General features: G+C 33.7%; 1 protein-coding gene across 2 annotated transcripts in view; it reads right to left on the bottom strand.

Moving 5' to 3' along the window:
- The window catches only part of TMEM232 (transmembrane protein 232), a 294,516-nt gene that overhangs the window by 202,422 nt on the left and 67,107 nt on the right, over positions 1-24,987 (bottom strand). For both annotated transcript variants that reach the window (XR_004429706.1, XM_033178954.1), the window contains exons 3-7: positions 17,468-17,579; positions 16,076-16,181; positions 13,331-13,488; positions 3,012-3,111; positions 457-623 (exon numbers count right to left, since the gene is read on the bottom strand). Coding sequence is in view for 1 of the 2 variants with exons in the window: in XM_033178954.1 (XP_033034845.1) it covers positions 457-623; positions 3,012-3,111; positions 13,331-13,488; positions 16,076-16,181; positions 17,468-17,579 (643 nt within the window). In the remaining variant the exon portion in view is untranslated. The remainder of the gene's footprint in view (positions 1-456; positions 624-3,011; positions 3,112-13,330; positions 13,489-16,075; positions 16,182-17,467; positions 17,580-24,987) is intronic.

Genomic DNA, 24,987 nt, shown 5'->3' with positions numbered 1-24,987 from the left:
CGTGAGCCACCACGCCTGGCCACTGAATGTTATTTCATATGAATTATGAAAGCATAAAAATTCTATGCCTGCTTTCATAAATAACTTGTTCTTTACACACTTTCCCTTTAATAAAAATATAATATCTTAAAATGTTAACTTACAAGTCAGTCTAAATTATGTTGTAATTTTTAGTTAAGTAGGTGAGATGGAACTTATGAAAAAGAAGGTGTTATGGCATTACTCCATTTAAAGTAGTAGTGTTATATACTGATACCTCACTACTCATCCTATTAACTACTCTCCAGGAACTGTGCATATGGTCGCATGAAATTTGTGTCTTTGCTGTTCACCCCTCCTCCACAGCTAAATGCATCATTCAATGCCTACTGTATTGACAAGCACCATTACTTAATCATAGTAATCATATCTGATGCATCATGCAACAGGATATAGCCACCATATCAGATTACCCACCATATCAGAATCTGTGTTCTCATGTCTTTTCTTATTTTCCACAGGGCTAAAAATTGATTCAGAATGGAGTTCTCTTTTACCTATAATTTCCGAGGCTTTCAGGATGAATTGCACATTTGAAAAGATGTTTGGATACTTGTGATATGATGCTCCAGAGAAAGAAAGTGCTATTGTAAGAAAAATCATCTGTGAGAAATATTTTATTAATATTTTGCATTGTGTTTCATTTGTCTTTTAGCTATTAAACTATAATTAAATTCAGTACTTAGATGCAGAAACTGCTGTAGTTTCCTATTTAAGATGTATAGTGTTATGTATGCCCCCTGGTGGTGTAATAGAATACTAGACGGTAAATAATTTATATGTAAGCATTTATATATTTCAGAACAGCAATTTCATATTCATTGAATGCCCAATTAAATACAGTTACTGTTCAACAATGCTTGGAAACTTCCAGATGAAAATAAATCAAGTTATAATAGATGCTGCATTCATAATGGATAATTTTGACATTGTAATTCTACAAAGGAATCAATGTCATTGATTCTAGACCAACATTCTCCAGTTTTATTCCTTCTCAAGATGTTATTATTTACAACAATATGTTGTAAACAATACAAACAAGATGTCATTATTTACAACAAGTTGTAAATAATACAAACAAGATGTTATTATTTACAACAATAAGGTAATTTAACACAACACCACGTTATATTTAACAGAATCATCTCAGTGCTGCTCTTTCTATAAACTTTTAGACAAACTTTGGGTTTTAGTCCATCCTCATAATGGAAAAATTAATAATGACCATTCTACTGGACAGCTATGTGGAGAGATAGCAGCTGCTGATAGCTTCAGGTAGAAAACAGCCTATTGTTAAAGGAAGAGCTGTAACCTAAGGCTCTATTATATTTGGTAAGAGGACAAAATTGGGGGATTTTATTACTGTACACGAAAGACAGATTTTTTTGAGGGGGGTATATCCTCAATAACAAGCTAATATGAGAACTTGAGGGTTTTACTCAAATAATTTTTCAAAGTTGATTTGCCATAATCATGTGAATATTTGATAAGTCACTATGCTGAACACAGTGAGGAGTTAAAAAGAGGTCATATAATTTAAGTAAGATATAAAAACAAGTGAGAGTGAAATGTTAGACAAGAATTCCTATTCTATCTGTCTACAGCCACATCTGATCAGGACTTACGCTAATGGTATTAATTGATCAGTCTCCATAACACTTCTGCTATTACCTTTTGTTCCCTCCTCCATGACTTTTGTCACCAAATATTATTCCCTTTCTTTATCTTGAGTCTCTCCTTCCCTTATCCTACAACACACTAATATTTTGACTTTGTTTTATCCATCTAAACTATTGATATATTTACATATCAGCATAAATATTTATAGCTAAGCTTTTTTTGAAATAGTTAACAATTTTTGCCTTATGCTTAAAATTTCCCTCACTGTTTGTTTACCTCCAATCTGAACTCTGCTTCCACCTCTCCACTGGGTATGCTCCCAAGATCAGCAGTGTTTTTCTGATTGTAGAAACTCATTATTTTTCAGGCCTTCTACTATTTAATACTTCTATGGCAATATTGATCTTGAATTTCTCTCCTTAAACATAATCACTCCCTCTTACCTCCCTTATTTCTCTTTTCCTGGGCCCTGCTACACCAATAATCCATTAAATGTATGTTCCCCAAGATTTCATTCCTGGAATCAGTTTCTCCCTGCCCCTTGCCCACAGCCACATTAACATGGATGACTGTCAATTCTATATCCCAGGCAGACTTCACTTATTTCCCTAGTTCCAAACCTATGTTTTCAACTGCTTGCTGGGTATATATACCTGAGTGACCTTCAAATTCAATATGTCCAATATTTCTCCAACTTTTTCCTAGTTCAGAACATCATTATCTCAATTCTATTACTCAATATGCAAAACTTCAGCTCCTGCTTGAATTTCTCACTCTTATTTACATATAGCTTAGATTCAGTGGATCACCAGGTCCAGAACCTTACTAAAATATGAATTTAACTTTCCTGAAATTCAGGGAGGTAGATACTATTACAAATAGGAAAACTGAGTCACAAAAAACATCATACACTTAAGTGGCAAAGTAAAAAGCAGAATACAGAATGAGGATTACCAGCATCTGGAGCAGGGAGTAGGTTGCGGGAATGGATGGGGAAAGGGGAGATATTAGGGTGCAAAGCTTCAGTTAGATAGAAGGAATAAGGTCTAGTGATCTATTTAATGACATGATAACTATAGTTAATAATAATGTATTGTACTTTTCAAAATTGCTGGAAAAAAAGTAGAGTCAGATTCTAAATGTTCTCACCACAAAGAAATAACAAAAGTATGGGGGTTGGAGGGGCAGTGAGCTGAACAAATGCAATCTGGCCCTGAAGCTGTGCTGTTCAACACTGCACCTATTATCTTATGAAAAATAAAATGCAGCTTACATTCTTTATAGTGACAGTCTGAGCTTCTCAAAATATAACATAAAACATTTATAAGTGTAAAAAATAAAAGATATTCTACCGTATAAATGTGGTTGAAGCCTAAGTAAATGTTGCTTAAAACTTTCTAGATGACCATGCAGGAAAAATATAAAAAGTCGTAAGAAGACCAAATAGCCAATCTGTCAAAAGAGAAAAGAAAAATGCATTTTTATGTTACATCAATAAATGTTTAAAAACCATAAGAAAAATCAACCATTATTTTATTACATTTTCTTTTGAGAAAACAATTTTAAACTCATTCAACATTATGTGGTTTTGAAATAACATTAAAACACTTATATCAAGATTGAAATGATAGCTCAGCCAAAAATCTTTTATAAATCATCTCTATATTACATATAATGACCAACACTAAATGCTATTTTGTTCTATGTCCTTCAGAACAGTGTTTTTCAAATTACAAGTCATACCCTTTAAGTGAGTCATGAAATCAATTGACAGGAGATTTTTAAATAAAATAAAAGGGAAGAAAAAACAAAACATAGTTTATTGTACAATTCCTTGTTTCAGTATATAAATGAATATATATTGTGTTATCTGGATTGCAATGCAAAGGGTATTTCTTTCTATGCATCTCAGTCAACAGTTTGAGGACCATCGCATCACATAATGTTGAGAACTATCCTACTTCTGCATAATATGCTGAGCTAAGCTCCTTATTCCCTCATGAAAAAAGACCTCTCATGGGGTCATTATTAAATAAGCAGTGCAAAATCTTACTTCTGTAAGATTAGTAAACATATAGTTTGTTTTACACAGACTACATAAAATGGAATGTCTGCAAAAATAATTTGCAACATTTTACAGAAAATCATAAAAAACACATTAACTATAGAAATAAATGGAATACAGTTTCTAAATTATGAAGAAGACCCAAATAACAGCAATAGCTGTCATTATCATGTGTGTGTGTGTGTGTGTGTATCTCCAAATCCTCTTAACAGCAACGCAGGATATCATGTAACAATATACATGTAAAAAGAAAATAAAATTAAAAAGATAAATCTAACGAAATCTCAGTGCGTCATCCAAGACTATAAAGTAAATAAGTAACATTACTGGAATTTGAACCCGGGAATGTATGTACTGCTCCAAAAGCCATGAGCTTTCTACTATGGCAGTGATTTCCACATTTTTTATTACAAACCTCTATCACTACTAATAAATTTTGAGAATGCATCATTAATATTTATAAATGTATTCATAAAGTATCAACATATACATTTGTAGACTTATGAAGTATATAAAAATAACATGTTTATAAGGCATGCTCAAGGGGTCTCTTCATACAAACAACTTTGTTATAGTACTGTGTTTCTCTAAGATACTGAAGTTAAATGTGAAAAAAATATTTAAAAGAATAATGAAATACTCTAGATGACAGAATTAAAGGAAACTGTTCATATAGATATAGACAATGAATGAATAACTGATTAGAAGGGGGATAAGTTAATATTTTTCAATGACTATAGATAAATACTGAAAGGAATATAACATTCTAAAATGTAACAGGGGACAAAATAGAACATACATGACAAGCATGTCAGTATGAATAACATCTGTATTTATACCTCAATTTGGTCATGCATTTCATCTGACCCAGAGACTATCTTTAGTTATAGCTATACTTGAAAATGATTTTAAAAGCTTTCATCTTAATATTCTTGAAGGCCAAATTTTTACTGACAAATCTACCTTTCCATATTGTATATTAGACTTTCTATGTATTGTTCTTCATGTATTATTTGTGTACATATTCTCTTTGTTGTCTGACAACTCAGGCTTTGCCTCCTACATTGAATTTCAGCTTGTCAGTTTCTCTTTCTGAACTCTCCCACATTTCCTTCATTTGACCTTTACCTCCTCCTTCTCTCTTTCTATTTTCATCTCTTCTTCTCTTTTTTCTGACCCTTTTAGCTGGCTGTAAAATTGAAGACTGGATAATATTTATCATGTGTTGTATTTTAATAGTTGTATGTTTTTGATTCTTGCATAGAATCTTGACGATCACTGCATATATTTCTACGTAATACATATAAAACTGTTGTTGCTTTTATGTTATTCTCTATACTTCTGTAAACGGAATTCAATCATTAAGAATATTGTACACTTAGAGCTAGATAGAAAGGAAAGAATGTAAACAAAATATAAAAGAAATAATATTTGTGGATCATATATTTCTGGATCTATTCAACCCTGAGCTACTTCTCCAAAGGAGAAACAAAACAGTGCATATAGAGTGGCTGAGGCCTCTATAATAATATCCTTTAATAAAGCATTCCATCAAAAATAAAAGAACAAAAGGGAGATTTCCAATAGTCTTTCAGATATGTAATGAAAACCCTATGAAGGCAAAGAGGACAACTAAAATGTTTTCTTGCCTGGGTTCAAAGTACTTATAGAGCATGCTTATTTCCAATAGATAGTTATATGAGCTAGAATAATAAAAAGCAAGCTTTAAAAATATTAAATCTTGGGATTCCAGCTGAAGATAGCTGACTAGAGACACTGCATACTCACTCTCTCCAGAAAGAAGAGCCAAAATTATGAATCAATAATCATGCCTCAGATGGAACAACTAGGAGAGAACACTGGAGTACAATAGAGAAGTTACAGGAAATACTTGAGACACAGAAGGTGATATGGTTTGGCTCTGTGTTTCCACCCAAATCTCATCCCGAACTATAATCTCACGTGTCAGGGGAGGGGCCCAGTAAGAGGTGATTGGACCATGGGGGCGGACTTCTCCCTTGCAGTTCTTGTGACAGTGAGATCTGGTTGTATGAAAGTGTGTGGTGCTTCCCCTTTCACTCTCTCTCTCCTTCTCTAACATGTGAAGATGTGCTTGCTTCTCCTTCACTTTCTGCCATGATTATAAGCTCCCTGAAGCCTCCCAGTCATGCTTCCTGTTAAGCCTATGGAACTGTGAGAATATTAAACCTCTTTTCTTCATAAATTACCCAGTCTCAAGTACTTCTTTATAGCAGCGTGAGAATCAACTAATACAGAAGGGAAGCAAAATCGGCTGGGAACACATAGGGGCTTGCTATTGGGGGAAAGGGTGTAAGAACTTCAGTGGTCTATGTCCCTACCATGGACTGCAACAATCTGAACCATGGCAGAGCTCTTTGACACACATATTTCCTGACACTAACATGGACAGTGAGCTAGAGACCCCCAAAGGACATTGCACCAGACAGAGAACTTTTGCTGGTTCACTCACACCCCGAGACCTAAGCAACTACAGCAGCCTACCATTGTGAGAGTACAGCCATCGTGGGGTTACATCCTCCCTTTAGAAACATAGCCTTCAGATCTCCATATCCCAGGAACCCCCACTGACATTCCCTAGTGCCTACCCGGTGGGCTACAGTGGCATAGCATTGCTGGAAACAAAGGTGTTACGGGGCCCCAGTACTGTGGCCCACAAGTAGTATTACTTCCCAGAAAAGAGAATGTGCAGTGCATTAACATTGCAGTCTCTGGGACAAAGGAAACTAAGGCACACACTTTCCAGAGCCTCAAAGCTTCCTGTCTGGGGCTACGAGAAGAAACCCTGCCTCACCAGTAGCACAAACTCTGTGTTCAGGCTTGCAAGCAGAGAGTGAGATCCATTCACACCCCCCACCTAACACTGCAGCAGCAGTTGCTGCCACTGGGAATCCAAATGAGAGCCAGCTATCTGGGGCTGAGGGCAGTGACTCCACTTCCACTGGTGGAGTGGCCTCTGTGTTCAGGTTCATGCACACGGATTCTCTCTCCCACTCTGCATATCTCTGCAGGCTCAGCCACTGCTGCTGCCACTGGAGGCTAGGGCAGGTGAACCAGATGGCTCCTTGAGTGGGCCTGGATAGTGACCACACTCCTACTGGTTGAATGACTTCCATGATCAAGCTCATGTGCAAAGGGCAGGGCTGTTTACCTTTATGTGCACCACTGCAGTGCTGCTACAACTGAGAACAGGCAAGCCTGAGAGCTGCATGACTAGGGCTGCAGGTGGAGACTGCACTGTAGCTATCTCCAACATCAGCACGCACTGCTCAGGACCCAGAAGGTTGTCCCACAACTGCTACTGCCACTACCTACACCATGCCACCTACCCAGGGAATCAAGAACTCACTCACCTGCCCAATCCACCAGTGTCACTACCATGATCTAAGTAAACTACCTAGAAGCCCAAGAATTGGCCTGCCTGGTCCTGCTAATACCAGAGCAAGTATCTTGTACACAGGGGCACAAGAACAGGCATACTCATCCCACTGCTGCCACCACTGGGGACCAAAGACTAACCCATCTGGAATCCCTGTCCCCGAGCAAAACTTCACCATAGTCTCTACTCTTAACCACATTCTAAACCACTGGGAAATCATAGATACCACTGATGCTGTTGACAGCCAAATAAATCATATAGGGACTGCACCACTGCATGCACTCAGAATCAAATACAAAGGATCCTACTAACCAACACTATGACACATCTTCAGGAAAAAAATCCTCTACTGTGAAAGCAAATTCAAAAAATTGGAATAAGTGAATATTACACATGACACTTCCAAAGGAACACAATAATTCCCCAGCAACATATCCCAATCAAAAAGAAATGTGTGAAATCACAGGGAAAAAAATCAAAATTATGACACTAAAGAAACACAGTGAGATACAAGAGAATTTCAAAAAATAATACAAAAAGTCAGAAGAAAACAGTTCAAGATTTGAAGGAGAAATTTATGAGAGATACATATCATACAAAAGAACCAAACAAAATCTGGAATTGAAGAACTTCTTTAATTAAATAAAAAGTACAATCAAGAGTTTAAACAATAAAGTAAAACAACAGCAACACAAAAGAATCCCAGAACTTGAAGACATAACTTTTGATGTAACTCAGAGAAAAATAAAGAAAAAAAAATGAAAAAGAAAAAACAAAGCCTCTGTGATATATGTGACACAATACAGTGACCAAATACATGAATTATTGGTATCCCTAAAGGTAAAAAGTAAATGAAAGGCTTCAAAAACTTATTTAACAAAATTTAACTTGAAATCTTCCCAAGTATATCAAGAGATTTAGACATCCAGATTGAGGAGACCCCACAAACCCAAAATACTTTTCCATGCTACATTACAGTCAAACTGTCTAAAGTCAAAGACAAAGAGAAAATTATAAAATAAACAGAAAGAAAAATCATCTAGTCAGCCTTGAGCGGACTAAAAGTGGATTTCTCAGCAGAAAACTACAGGCCAAGAGAGAATGGAATGATATATTCAAATTGCTGCAACAAAAATACTTGACACTTGAAAGACCCAAAGATACTATATCCAGCAAAATTATCCTTCATAAATGAAGAAGAAATAAAGTCTTTTACGGACAAGCAAATGCTAAGATCATTCATCATCATTAGACTAGCCTTACAAAAAATGTTCAAGGGAGTCCTAAACCAGGAAGAGGAAAGATGATAGTTATGATCATGAAAACATATGAAAGTGTAAAACTCATGAGTAAAGCAAAGACATAAAAGAGGAAAAGACTCAAATGGTACCACAACAGAAAATTAGCAAACCACAAGGAAAAACAATAAGAGAAAAAGAAGGGAAGAATACACAAAACAACTATGATATGGTTTGGCTCTGTGTTCCTACCCAAATCTCATCTCAAATTGTAATCTCCATGTGTCAAGGGAGGTTCACGTGTTGAGGGAGGGAGGTGACTGAATCATGGGGGTGGTTTCCCCCATGCTCTTCTAGTGATTGTGAGTGAGTTCTCAAGATAGCTGATGGTATTATAAGTCTTTGGAAGTTCACCCTTTGCTCTCCTTTTCCTGCTGCCTTGTAAAGAAGGTCCTTGCTTCTCTTTCGCCTTTTGCCATGATTGTTAAGTTTCCTGAGGCCTCCCAGCCATGCAGAACTGTGAGTCAATTAAACCTCTTTTCTTTATAAATTGCCCAGTCTCAGGTGTTTCTTTATAGCAGTGTTAAAATGGACTATTACAAACCAGAAAACAATTAACAATATGACAGGAACAAAACCTCACATATCAATAATAACCTAAAAGTAAATAAAATAAATTCTTCACTTAAAAGATATAGGCTGGCTTAATACACTTTTTTACAAACATAATTTAACTATATGTTGCCTACAAGAAATGCACCTTACCTGTAAAGACACAGACTGAGAGTAAAGAGATGGAAAAACATACTCCACACAAATTGAAATTAAAAGCAAGTAGGAGTAGCTATACTTCTATTGGATAAAACAGACTTTAAGTCAAAAAAGGTTTTTAAAAAAGGCAAGAACATCAAATAATGACAAAGGAATCAATCCAAGAAGAGGATATTACAATTCTAAGTATATATGCACCCAACAGGGAGCACCCAGATTCACAATACAAATACTACTAGATCTATAGAGAAACACAGACTCCAATATATTAATAGTGGAGAACTTCAACACTCGTACGTTTGCATGAGACATATTTAGCTATAATATCAAAAAAGAGACATTGTATTTAACTTAGACTTTAGACCAAACGGGCTTTAAAGATATTCACATAATATTTTTCCCAACACAACAACAGAATGTACATTCTTCTCGTTAACACATGGAATATTCTCCAGGTTAGATCATATGCTAGGCAAAAAATAAGCCAACAAATTTTTAAAATCAAAATCATACCAAGTATCTTCTCAGACTACAATGAAATACAACTGGAAATCAATACCAAGAGGAACTTTGAAAACTATAAAAATACATGGAAATTAAACAACATGTTTCTGAACAACCACTGGGTCAATGAAGAAATTAAAATGGAAATTAAAAAAACGTTTTGAAACAAATGAAAATGAAAGCACAATATACTGAAACCTGAGGAACAGAGCAAAAGCAGTGTTAAGAAGGGTTTTTATAGCAATAAATTCCTGCATCAAAGAAACAGAAAGATTTCAAATAATCTAATGGTGCACTTCAAGGAACTAGTAAAGCAAGAACAAACTAAACTCAAAATTAGTAGAAGGTGATAAATAATAAAGATCAAAGAAGAAATAAATGAAATGGAGACTAAAAAAGCAACACAAAAGATCAACAAAATGAAACGTTTTTTTAAAGATAAAATTGATCAACTGCTAGCTAAACTAACCAAGGAAAGAAGAGAGAAGGCCCACTCAAACATAATCGAAAGTGAAAAAGGCGATATTAAAACTAATACCATAGAAGTACACACTATTGTAAACAACTTTAAACTAACAAACTGGAAAACTAGAGGAAATGGATAAATTCCTGAAAACATACGACCTACCAAGATTGACTCAGGAAGAAATACAGAACCTGAACATACCAATGAGTAGCAAGACTGAATCATTAACGAAAAGATTCCCCCAAAAAAGAAAAGTGCAGTACTAGATGGGTTCGCTACTGAATTCTACCAAATAGATAAGGAAAAACTAATACCAACCCTTCTCAAATAATTCCCAAAAGTTAAGGACAAGGGAAATCTCCCTATCACATTTCCCAAGGCCAGCGTTACCCTAATACCAAAACCAGAAAACGTGCAACAAAGAAAGAAAACTATAGGCTATTATCTCTAATGCACATAGACTCAAAAAACCTCAACCAAATACTAGCAAACTGAATCCAATAGCACATCAAAAAGATTATACAACATGTTCAAGTTGGATTTATACCAGGGATTCAAGAATGATTCAACATACACAAATCAATAAACATGATACATCACAACAGAATGAAGGACAAAAACCATATATGATCATCTCAGATGCAGAAAAAGCATTTGAAAAAATTCAACATCCCTTCATGATAAAAAGTCTCTAAACTATGCATAGAAGGAACATGCCTCAAAATAATAAAGACCATATGCCACAATTAAATATCATTTCACTCCAATTAGAATGGCTATTATTAAAAAGACAAAAAAAATACACTTGATGGCAAGGATACAGAGAAAAGAGAACTCACATGCTATTGGTGGCAATGTAAATTATTACAGCCACTATGGAAAACAGTGTTTAGATTTTCTAAGAAACTAAAAACAGAACTACCATACTATCCAGCAATTCCACTAGTAGGCATTTATCTTTTAGGAAGATAAAGAAAATCAGTGTATTATAGGAACACCTGCACTCTCACGTTTACTGGAGCACTCTTCACAATAGTAAAGATATGGAATTAACCTAAGTATCCATTAATGGGTGATTCAATAAAGAAAATGTGGTGTATATACACAATGCAATACAATTTGGCCATAAAATAATGAAATATCATTTGCAGCACTATGAATGGAACTGGGAGTCATTATGTTAAGTGAAATAAGCTAGGCACAGAAATACAAATATCACATGTTCTCACTCACATGTGGAAGATAAGAGACTTGATCTCATGGACAAAGATAATAGAATAATATTATAGATATTAGAGACCAAACAGGGTGGGTAAATAGGAGGGGAAAATAAAGAGAAGTTGGTTAATGGGTACAAATATAGCATTAGAAAGAATGTTTGATAGCAGAATAGGGTGACTATACTTACCAACAATGCCTTGCATATTTCAAAGTAACTAGATGAGAGGATTTGAAATGACGCAAATACGTAGAAGTAATAAATACTCAAAGTGACGGATAGCCTAAATATCCTGACTTGATCATTATACATGCTAGTTATGTAACAGACACTAACATATACTTAATAAATATTTAAAATGTTATTTATATATCAATAGAAGAAAAAATAAGGTAAAAATTAGTAAATCTGAGAACCAAGGTAGATGTGTAGCATCATAGCTGAGAGTTCACTGGACTCCAGAGCCACACTGAATATCAAAACTCTCTCTGCTTAGACTTTGGGGAAGTCACTTAAAACTCTCTGTGCCACAGTGACGGATGTGGAATATGAAATTATGAATAATCCTCTTAGGATAGTTGTGAGAATAAAATAAGTTAATGTGTCTAATATATTTAAAGCACTTATCATTGTGTAAGGCACATAGTTAAGTAAGGTTTAAGTGTTTGCAGCTGCTATCAGAACTGGTACAAATTGGCTTGGCAGATAACAGGGCATGTGCAAAGTATAAGCAATATGCTCAATGCATAAAACTATATTTTGTAGCTATTTTTTTCCTGCTAGCAGAAATACAAAAGGCAAGAAATGGAGAAAAGTCACTGAAGGAGATGAGAATGAGGAGATAAAAGCCAGACTTGCTCCAAGTTTTTTTATTCCACTTAAAAAATTTTATTACATTTCTTTTTTCATTATAAATATGTATATTTATATTTTATATTTTATATATTTTATGTTTACATATATATTGTTTTCATTATAAATATAAATACGTATTTTTAGTGGACAGTTTTGGAAATACAGAAAAAAGAAAAAAAATCATCATACTCGCACCATCCCAAGACAGTTATTGGTAATATCTTGACTATTTTCTTCAATCCTCCTTCTATCCAAAGCTCAGTTTTTTGCATGGTTAATTTCTATTATATGTTCTCTATATCTACTTTTGCCTGGTATCTACTTTTGCCTGGTCTCCACAAGTCTTTTACTACCAAACGTGTCAGAGAGCATCTAAGCTTGACTTACATGATTGAAATGTGGTTGTCTCCCCAAAGTGTTCAACTGATTGACTGATTCATCAATGTTCTCTCATGTTCGATTTCTAACAGTTTATAATCAAAATTTAATTAAAAAAACAATTTCTGCATCATCGATTTAATTTGTTTCATTCATATATATAAATATGTGTGTATACATATAAAACCATCTTAAAGAAATACTTTTAGCCTTTCTTTTCTCTCTTTGCAGTAAAACCATTAGTTAAACTATATTTATTTGACTAATAATGTAATTTACAGCAGTCAACCATGATCATCACCGAGAGTGAAACAATATGATCTCAAGGATCTTATAAAATATGAGTTACCTGAAAAGAGTTTTTCATTTTATAGATCTAAAGTTACATAGAATATTAGAGGAACAACTAAGCTTCCCAAATTGGGCAGTTATTTAGGGTTATTTGTTAGCATTTTTAAATGGTAGAGGAGGTGGCATTTAAAAGCCCTTAAAAGAGAAAATAAAAACTATATATATACACTAAGAAAAACAGTTAAGTATATTGTTTTTTAATGAAATGTTATTTTCTTATGTAGTTTGTGAAGAGATATTAAGCAATAATAATGTACTACTCACAATTAGAGAAGATTAAACTACCAAACAAAAGAATATTCTATAATAAAACTAAATGTTCTGTTTTGATCCTAAAATAGATGTCATGTTGTTACATGTAGTATATGAAATATTTAAGAACATTAAGAAGTTTTTCAAAACATACCTTTACTAGCTTTATTTCAACTGAATATAAATATGTTTTGAGGGATGCATCACAACAGAGTCTGTATAAAACCGATTCCGCAACAAAAAATAAGGCAGGCAGATGATCATAATCAAAGGAAGCATGGTCCAGAGATGCATAAAGCATATTTAAAGCTTCTGAAATATTAAAAATATAGAAACTGCATCATTTGAAAATCATCCTGTTTTTCTACATGCTATAATTACTTTTTATAATTATTTCCTACCATTAAGACCAAATTGCAGTTTTAAAATGTATTTACAAGTTCTTTGACACTTTTCTCATCAAGAGGTGATGTCTATACGCCCTTCTCCTTAAACTTAAGCAGACCCTGTGACAGCTTCAAGCAATAGAATGGAATGTGGCAGAAATGATACTATGTGACTTCTAAGACTGAATCAGAAAAGGCACCACTGCTTCCACCTGGATCTCTCTCTCTCTCTCTCTCTCTCTCTCTCTCTCTCTCTCTCTCTCTCTCTCAAGATACTAGCTTTGGAACCCTAAGTTGCCATATAGGAAGTTCAACTTCATGGCACAAAGCAACTGAAACAGAAACCACCAAGGTCGAGAGGCTAGAGGAAGGAAGAAATGTCCAAGGGGGCTCAGCTATTATAGATCCAACACTATACAGGCCCAACACTAAATAAATCACCAGGTCACACACATAGTGGTGGAGAAATAGGACAGAACCGGATGATAAAAGGCAGTGCTCAAGATAAAAAGGGAAGAGCAGAAGACTAGAGAATTAAAGTAGAGGAAACAGGGCCACCCTGTGAAGCTGAAGGAGGAAAAATATAGAGATAAGAGCCTAGAGAAAACAGCTTCTCAAATCATTACAAAAGCTTTGAGGAGCTTCCATGTAAATATATGAGGACGAACAGCAAATACAGGGACTTGAGGAAAGAAGAACCCTGACATGCTCAAGGGACAGGAAGGAGGTCAGTAGGGCTGAACATAATGAGTAAGTAGGGAGGTAGCCAGGAGCCAGCACACGCAGAGCCCTGTAGGCCATGATATGGAGTTGGGGCTCATTTGAGTGTAATCACAAGCTGTTGAGTGGAGGGTGAACTATAGAATGAGGAGCAGACCAAAGTACAGGTAAAACACCTATTCAGTTATTTTAGTTGTGAAGAGAGTAAGAAGTCATATTGAGAGTATTATTTAGAGTTCAATATGTGAATGTATCGAAATGCTTTTGCTGCATGTAACAGAAAATATAACAAAAGTGTCTTCAAAATAAGGAGCTTTATTATTTCACAAGATTAGAATTGGAAAGGTTCCAGGGACAGCTAAGATAGCTGCCCTCTAGATGCACATTTCTTTCATCTTCTAGTTTCCCCTCATGTGCATGAGGACTGTGATGACTGCACAAACTCCAGGCATCATGTTCTTACCAAGCAAACTAGACAGGAACAAACAAGAGTATAGGGAGGAAAGGAATGCTTTTTTCCCAGGCATGTCTTTTTCAAAAGCAAGTCAACAAAAAGTACAGGAAATAGAGCTGTCTTTACATCACTCTGCTGAGGATAAGGTCATGTGACTAACCCTAACCAAATCACTGGCAAGTGAAAAGGAATTACCATAATTGATTTAGACCAGCAGTCCCCAACCATTTTGGCACCAGGGACTGGCTTTGTCTCATAAGGAGCACGCAGCCTAGATCCCTCACGTGTGCAGTTCACCATAGACTTCACACTCCTATGAGGATCCAATGTCACTGCTGATCTGACAGGAGGTGGAGCTCAGTAATGCTCGCTCACTGGCTGCTCACAGCCTGTTGTGCGGCCCAGTTCCTAACAGACCACAGACTGGTACCAGTTCATGGTCCGGGGTTTTGGGACCTCTGATTTAGACCATCCATGATTCACCTCCGTCGGGTTGGGCAAGGGCCAGTCCTCTTCTAAATCACATGACTAATTAAAACTGAAATTTAATTGTCAATGAAGAGCAAACAGCCTCTTCTTGCTGGTAAACCAAGAGTGTTTACCTCAATATCATTTAAATTATTAATAGAGGTCAGGCTGTGGATGGCACTGTGATGAAGGACCATAAAGGCAAGTTAAATACAAAATAATTCTTCCTGCTGCTTGAAAACTCCTAGATAGCACTACAAAACCTAATTTACATGGGGGAAATTCTCTCTGAACTCATGTGATTAACATTCTAAAACTATTTTAAAAGACATATATATACAATTTAACGATAGTGATGGAAGGAATTTTACTCCCTTAGAAATAACGTTAATTTTTTTTAGATTAGTTAGAGGATGTTTTAAAGGAGGCATAAATGAGGAGTGATAAATGAAAAGTTAATGAGTCTTGCTATTTAAAATAAGTGGAAAACAAATGGTCATTTGATTAATGTTTTATAAGTAATAATTACAAAATGAAGAAGCAAATTTCTCTAAAGTCTAGTGCCTATTGTAATTGGAAATCACTAAATGACATTTTATATTAGTTTTTAATTAGTTGCTAATTTTAGCAAAAAGGTAATAAAGACTATGCTGAGTAAAGTTTTGAAAATAATTTTATCACTAAAAAGCTAAGTAGTTAAAATCATAAATTCTAAATTACAAAATGAATTTTCAAAATAAAATGTATTTTGATAGAGTAGAAGAATTTCTTGTCTTCTGCACAATTTTTAAAAATTAAAGTTCTCAAATTACACCTTCACTTACAATCTAGAAAATGCTTAGGATACCTAATAAGAATTTAAAGTACATACCATCTTGGATTTCCCCTTTGCATTGAGCCAGATATATTACTTCAATCCATGCAGCAGGAAGATGCACATGCTTCCCAGAGCCCAAGGTTTTGAGACCCAATTTTCTCTGTTATGAGGAAGCATGAAAAAGACAAATCAAAATGTACATCTTTTTATATATTTATTAATTTTTAACTCTTAATTGTGTTCCAAAAGTCATTCTATGAAGCTAATGCTCGGTGACCAGAGTTGTATACAATTTTATATTTTTGCTTTTATTACTCAAATTTTTGGAGATTTTATGCAAACTGTATTAGTGTTAAGATGTAAAAAATGTTGATACTATAAGTAATATCATTAGCTATTTGCTGAAAATAATTCTCATTTTTTACTTTCTAGTGATTACTTCCAATTTTTCCCCAAGAGAATGCATTTTTTTTTAAATTTTATGAGGAAAAACACTGAAGAAATGTGATAAAACAGAAGCGAGTTTGATGCCAGTTTGCTAGAAAACCCTGGTTACTTCATTGTTGATGTGCAGAAGTTAATGAACATGAGGGAGATGATCAGGATTGCTCCACTTCCCTTATTGTGCCCACTCCTGGGACTGTTGCAGGGAACACTCGTTCAATTGGAGAAAAGTTCACTGATGAATGCACCTCCTGGCACCTGTCTGCATATACACTTATCAAAAGTATACTCTTTTTCTAATCAAATTTTTTCAAAATGTTCAAATATATGGGCAGCTGTGAACTGGAAAATAACAACCACTACAACACCACAAAAAAGGTGGTGCACCAGTTTTAATTTATGCACCAGTTTTGTGCAGCTTTTATTTAATGAATTATTCATATCAAAGCAAAACATGTATGTTATTTCTCTGTAAAATTTAAACTGAATCCAATGTAGAAAAGGAAAAGCAAGGACTTACTTTACTTCCTGTTCTGTTTTGATATCTATTTGTAAATTTGTAAAAAATCTATTTGTAATGTTATATTCTCAAAGAATATATTTTTCACAATTCAGGTGAAGAATAGTTTGTTACAGAGAAAGAACAGAGTACTTCATGCATATATATAAAGGTTTAGAAAGGCCTTTTTCTCCTTTGAGACACAGCATATCTCAATTAACTTTTTAAGAAAAAATAGAATTTTCATAATCAAAAATTTATTTGCCAGACTTAACATTTTGCTACGGGCTCCTGGACTGGTATATTTCCACAAAAATTTACAGGAGCTTTTATTATTTGGTTATAAGCTTTAACTTTAATTTGCATTAATATTTTAACTATCCCTACTTATAATTAAAGAAAGATGTATTCTTATTTTTTCTTACAATATTTTAGAATGTGTAATCATGTACCAACTAGAAAAGGAAGTTAACATGCTGAACAATCCAATGATATGCCATTACCTTATATCTGAGAATGATTTTTCTAGCTAGTTCCAACAATTCTTCCTTCTCTTTGGAATTTTGTGTTTGATTGAATCTCAAGATGAATTCTTTTGTGATTGAAAATGTTGGCCTAAATAAAACATTGAAAAAATAATATTCAAAAATTATAGCTATCATTTCCAAATTTCAATTAATCAACTTCCAGTGGCTATGTATAACTATATTCTAGAAAAAAATACTTTCTTAATAAAACTGTTTCACACAAAATAATCAGTAAAAGATATATGCAAGCCTCCTGGATTGATCCTGTCATACTATTAGATTGAGAAACATAATTCCCATTGTTAAAGACCTTTGTGGCCCCTGAGAAAAAGTTTCTGAGATGGCTGCTAGAAGTCTTGTTGGTATAATCCTTCTTCAGATAAAATCCAGCACGGCTTCAATTATGTTGAAGGCTGATTTATCTCCTCACATAAATCAGCATTGACTCATTTAAGCTAAACTTTTACTCCTTCTATGCAAGTGGAATCAGCCCAAACATAGTTGGATTTGAGGGAGCAAAGGAAGAAAGAAGTATAAGTATAAAGCAAGGTCAAAGAGGTAGCAAGTAGCCATATTAACTACATGAAATGGGAGACTACTGTAGGGTTTGAGAAGAGGCGTGGCATGATTTAACTTGAGCTTTAACCAAATTTCTCCAATGCTGTATTAAGAATTAGCATGTAGGGAGGTGGGATGTAGCAAAAGGGGGAGCTTACATGTAGTTAGGTGAGACGTAGTAGTGGCTTGGTTCAGGATTATAGAATATAAACAAGGAGAAGAGTTTAGATAATGGATATGTCTTGACTTCAGCTCCAACCAGACTGGCCAATGAATTAGAAATTAGGCATGAGAGAAAGAAAGAAGTCGTGATTTAACTGAGTAACTAGAGGGACTGAATTGCTATTTACTAAGATGGGGAAAACTGTTAGAGGAGTGGATGTGGGGTGAAGATAGAGAATAATTTTAGTATTGGACGTGTTATGTTTGAGATCATCATGGCCATCCAAGTGGAGATGGAGTGTAAGCAGTTGGATATATGAGTTTGAATTTCAGGGAAAATTCAGACAAGATATATCAGTATTTGAGTCATCAGCATACATATGGAATTTAAAGTCTTATGAATTAAATGGATCCCATAGGGAAAATGTAGAGTATATGAGAATTTCAAAGAAAAGTAGGACAAATAAGTTGAAGGCATATGCAAGAGAATAGGTGAAGTGATAATAAGGATGTACCACAAAATTGAAGATGGACATGGGATCAAAGTGGTATCAAAGGAATAGTGAACAGTAGAATCAATGAACTTTGTTTTTGTGAAGTAAAATTATTGTTGGAGTCATGCTATTAGAAAGAATAATCTGAAAAAATAAAACATTTTAAATTACTGCATTTACTGAAATAGAATTTACTAAATGTGTTGCTCTCTGAGATAAAGAAAAAAATGAATAGAAATCAGATTTTGTCCCTGAGTAATTCACAGTCCTACTGGGGAGACAGATCTACTAAAAATAACAACAGTGCCACATGATCACAGGCTGAACAGAGGTAATGATAAGGTGTTCTGTAAACTGGAATCAAATATAAGATATCGCAGAACAGAGCAATTAATGAAATAATCAACCCTTTAACTGCTATTTTTTAAATGGGCAGTTAAATACCAATCTTAAAATAAGCATTTATCAATTCATTTACTAAGAATTTATTGATGGTCTTCTATATATCAGGAACTAAGTTTTGCATTGGGGATATAGTAGCAAAAAAGACAAATAATCCAGCCTTAATGGAGCTTGCAGTACAATAGAGGAAGTGTTCAGGTGTTAGAATATACAAAGTCTGTGATAATTGGGCATTTTGAAATAAGTAACCTCATCTTTGATTTCCTGAATTTCATTCCATTCTTGCTTTTGAAGATATTTGGTGAGCACTGGCTGAAAACTGTTTCTCAGTAGTCATCTGGGATAACATATTTTTGATCTGTGTGAACCTACTCTACATAAAGTATCCAAAATAGCTTTAATCTTCTCATTTGTATGAAGAGTTTGGAAGTTAAAAAAGACAGCCCCTTCATCCATTTAATTTTTACAATATCATTAGGAATTATGTTTTTTAAAATATGAAAATAACTGTGCTGTTTTTAATAACCCAAACATTCAGAGATGCATAATGAAAAAGTTAATAGATTGCTTCCCAACACTACTGCCTCCAATTTGAACTGTCAAGATTAATAGCCAAGATTAATGACTTATTGTGTATCTTTACATACCTTTCTCAGTGCTCACAAACCAACCAACCTATATATACACTTTACAAAAACTTCTGGGATGCAGCAAAAGCAGTAATAAGAGAAAAGTTTATAACAATAAATACTCACATTACATGGAGAAATAACTGGAAAGAAAAAACAGCTTAACTTTATACCTCAAGGAACTATAAAAAGAATAATCCTAAAGTTTGCAGAAAGAAGGAAATAATAGATATGAGTAGAAATAAATTAAAGAATAAAAAACTAAAAATCACCAAAACCAATAGTTATTTTCTTGAAAAAAATAAACAAAATTGAAAAACCATTAGCTAGAATAACCAAGAAAAAAGAGAGAAGTCAAATAAATAAAATCAGAAATGAAAGTGAAAACATTATAACAGATGCCTCAGAAACATAAGAAACTATTATGACCAATTATATACCAACAAATTGGATAATCTAGAATGAATAAATTCCTAGAAATTTACAAGCTACCAAAACTGAATCAAGATAAAATAGAAAGGCTAAACACACCAATAGAAAAACAAGATTAGATTAGTAAAGAAAAACCTCCCAACAAAGACAAGCCCAGGATCAGGTGGTTTCATGGTTGAATTCAACCAAACATTCAAAGATGAATTACTACCAACTATCTTAAACTCTTGCAAAAAATACAAGTAGGAACACTTCCAAACTCATTTTATAAAGCCAGCATCAACTTGATACTGAAACTATACAAAGACACTACAAGTAAAGAAAACTATAGGCCAAAATCCCTAGTGAACGTCAATGCAAAAATCATAAATAAAATACTAGCAAAGTAAATATAATAACAAATTAACACAATTATACACCATGACCAAGTGAGATTTATCCCTGGAGTACAAGAATGGTTCAACATACAAAAATAAATCAGTGTAATATACCATATTACTAAAAAAAAAAAAAAAAAAAAAAAGGTCATCTCAACAGAGAAAAAACATTTGCCAAAGTTTAACTTCCATTCATGATTACAATTCTCAAGAAAACAGGTGTAAAAAGAATTTACTTCAATTTACTTTACACAATAAAGACCATCATATCAAAAACCCACAGCCAATATCATAATCAATGAAAGAAAATGGAAAACTTTGCCTCTAAGACACAAGACAAGGATGTCCCTTTCTACCACTTCTTTTCATCATAGTACTGCAAGTCTTAGCCAGAACAATTAAATAAGAAAAAATAAATAAAAGGCATCCAAATTGGAAAAGAAGAAAATTATCTCTTCTTGCAAATGACATATATGTAGACATTCCTAGATAATCCACAAAAATCTCTTAGAACTAATAAATGAATTCAATAAAGTTGCAGGATAAAAAAGGGAACATACAACAATCAGTAACATTTCTATATATAAACAATGAACTATCCAAAAAAGGAAATGGAGAAAACAGTCCCATTTATAATAGCAACAAAACTAATAACATACTAAGGAGCAAACTTATCAAAGAGGTGAAAGACCTGTACACTGAAAACTATAAAACATTGATAAAGCAATTTACAGAAAACACAGAAAAAAAGACCTATAAAAAACAAAGAAGATATAGAAAGACATCCTGTGTTCATGGATTGGAAAACTCAGTATTGTTTAAATGTCCATATTACCCAAAGAGATCTACAGACTCAATTCAATTTCTATCAATCCCAATAGCATTCTTTACAGAAATAATAATAACATTCATATGGAACCATAAAGACCTTGAATAGCCAAAACAATCTTATGCAAGATGAACAAAGATGGAGGCATCACATTTCCTGACTTCAAAATATTACAAAGCCACAGCAATTAAACCAACATGGTACTGGCATAAAAAAAGACCTAAAAGCCAATAGAGGAGAATTGAAAAACCAGAAATAAATCCATATATCTACAGTCAACTGATCTTTGACATGGGTTGAAAGAATACACAATGAGGAAAGGATAGTCTCTGAATATCCACATGCAGAAGAATGTAATTAGACCCTTATCCCACACCACATACAAAAATCAATTCAAAATGACTTAAAAACTTAAATGTAAGACCAGAAACTGTAAAACTACGAAAAGAATGCATAGGGAATATGCTTCTTGATATTGGTCTTCACAATAATTTCTCGGCTATGAACCCAAAAGCAAAACAAGACAAGTGGGATTGCATCAAACTAAAAATCTTGTGCACAGTATAAAAACAATCAACAGAGTGAACAGGTAATCTACGGATTGATAGAAAATACTTGCAAACCATGTATCTGAGAAGGTGCTAATATCCAGAATATATAAGAAACCAAAATCAATAGCCAAAAACAAATGACCTGATTAAAAAATGTACAGAGGACCTGAATTGATATTTCTTAAAAGAACACATACAGATGGCCAACAGGCATGTGAAAAGGTTTTGTGTTTTTTTCTTCTTTTCTTCTTTTTTTTTTGTCTTTTTCAACTATTTTAAATGATCAGCATTTAAAATAATATTTTACTATGGTATACTGGAAGTATAAGTTGTATAGAGACTTCCAGAGAGTTATAATTCATTTTATGTATTTTTTGCAAATTTGTCTACAAAAAAGTGTAAAGTGCACAATAACAACATTGACTTTGTGTGCAAGCATTGTATGTGTACAAAAAAAGGCTAAAACTTTCTCAGTAAATGAAGACATGTCCTTTTTGTACAGCTGCATTTGTGAAAGATAAAATACATTGAGATCTTGGTTCTTTTAGGTTACTGCGCATGTGGTGTTGACCCATCACAGTTTGTGCCAATCTTGTCAAGACTTACGTTGTTCATCAAAGAATGTCAGATGACCACAGTTATAAATTTGGGTGGACACAATTACCAATCACAGTAATATGCACTTACACATGTCCTTTTGTCCAATTTTTATGAATATGGTTTGTCACTCATAACCATTATACCTATGCAGTGGTCATTAATGTTTATGTTTGCAAAAATAGGTATGTTATTATTGCTTATTTTGTGTAAAGTGGCCTATGAAGTTTTTTGTCATATTTTTATATGTTTCACATATAAATCTTTTAAAAATGTAAATAAATATCACTTAAAGAATTTTCAAAATATTTCCCAGAATTATATTTTTGGGATTTTCATCTTTCCAGATTACAACAGTCAGCTCCTGAAGTTCAATTGATCTTCATATGCAGAATATAGATGTACTTCAACAAATCCAGTAATTCCTTTATTGATTGACATTTCACATTACTTCCTATAAAATGTTAGTTGTGCTAACCAATGCAGTAATAGTAATCATCATCATAAAAAGAGCCTTACACTGACCTGACATTCAACAGGTGCACTTCTGTTTTATCAAACCTCACACTATATCTATAGTTGAATATTTTGGTTACCACCTCTGCTTATAAATACATTATACATATGATTACTTTATTACTATAAGACTGCATCTTCCAAAAACTGAATTAGAAAGTATAAGAGAATGAAAAGACAAAATTTTAAGTGGTAGAACAAATTTTCAACATGTAATTGATAAAGGGCTCATATACAAAAGATACAAAGAACTCCCAATAAATAGAAACATGGAGAAAAGTCTTAAAAAGGTAATTCACAAACGAAGAAATCCAAGTGGCCAATAAATATGGAAATAATCATCAAGATAATAAATAGGGAAATCCAAATTAAAACCAAAATTAGATGCTACTTCACATTCACCAGAAGGGTTAACACTTAAAAGAATGCCAATACCAGAAACTGAAGAGAATATGGAGTAATAGAAATTCTCACAAACTGCATTTGGTTGTGTAAATTGGTAAAACCACCAACTGGAAAACAGTTGGATGTTTTCTATCAAGATGATTCAAGACAGACATACAAACTAACTTAGCAATATCACAACTTTATACATGTACAATAGAAATATGTCCTATGTACCAGGGAATATGTATAAGAATGGTCTCAGCAACATTTTTCATAGGGGATAAAACATGGAATCAAACAACATTCTATCTTGTGAACCAAAATGTATGGTATGTCTGTGAATAAAGGGCGAAGCAAAATGTTCTTTCTTTTTATAATGCATAAATTTGAGCTTGGGTTATTTTCTAATTCCATTCCCCTAAGAACATAGGAAAAGTAGATGTCAGCTGTGTTACTGGGACCACCACTTACAGTAAAAAAAAAAAAAAAAAAAAAAAAAAAAAAACCTCCTGATTGACACATTATACCTAGACTGCTAATAAACTATAAATACCTTATTAGGAGAAACTTTAGGCTCTCCTAAGCGCACGTTCTTTGCAGGACTTTTTAAGTCATTGATTCCAGTTTAGGACAAAGGATTCTAAGGTTATCTGTCTATTATACTCAGCTCTCTAAGTCTCACATTCTTACACGCACAGTCATTTGGAGTAGCTACAGAAGACTAGCTCCCATTTCTGTTCTGTTGAGAACTCTTTCAGAAGGTAAACAGTCACTGGTGTGCTGGCATGCTGTTCCCTGTGCTGTATCCTGCTAAGTGAGGTCAGCAGTTAGTGTGGCCTATAATAATCATATTAGTCTGTCTAGTTGAGCTTGAAGACCCAAAGGTAAGTATTCAATGTTAAGGGAATAAAAATAAACAAATTGCAACAATATAGATGATCTTACAAACATACAGCTAACCCAGACACAAAAGAATATACCCCACAATATTACATTTATATAAAGCATAAAACTAAAGAAAATGAAAATTTGGGAGAGTAAAAAAAGTTAAGGAGAGAAGACTTTTTAATTGGTTTACATGTTGATGAAGACAGCACTAGGATTTCTTTATATAAAAGGGTTACACAAAAAGTTTCTGAAAGTTATTTTATTTCTTCACCTGGTGAATACACAAGTATTTGATTTATAATAATTCATTAATCATTATATTTATGTTCATATAGTCTTCTGTATGTGTGTTAGCATTTCACAGCAAAAAAATTGAGTGTTTATACTTTTAATTACAAGAGTATGCACACATTTAATTATAGCAGATTAAAAAAATACTTTCCAAAAATATTCTAGTCGTTCGTATTCTAGTAAAGCATGTACCAGTAAAGCACAAAACTCCCATTTTTCCACATCGTCACCAGAAGGATATCAGTTGTTTTGATAATCACATTTGATTGATGCAGGTATTTCCTTATGGTTTAAAGTTTGTGTTTCCCTAACTACTAGCATTCCTGAGAATCGTTTCCAGTATGAAGGGCCTTACATTCATTTTTATAATGCCTATTCTGTGG

This window comes from Trachypithecus francoisi, unplaced genomic scaffold, assembly GCF_009764315.1.
Source record: "Trachypithecus francoisi isolate TF-2019V2 unplaced genomic scaffold, Tfra_2.0 Lachesis_group2, whole genome shotgun sequence".
Classification (NCBI taxonomy): domain Eukaryota; kingdom Metazoa; phylum Chordata; class Mammalia; order Primates; family Cercopithecidae; genus Trachypithecus; species Trachypithecus francoisi.
The sequence above is the reverse complement of the archived record's forward strand: the minus strand, read 5'-3'. Positions and strand labels throughout refer to the sequence as shown.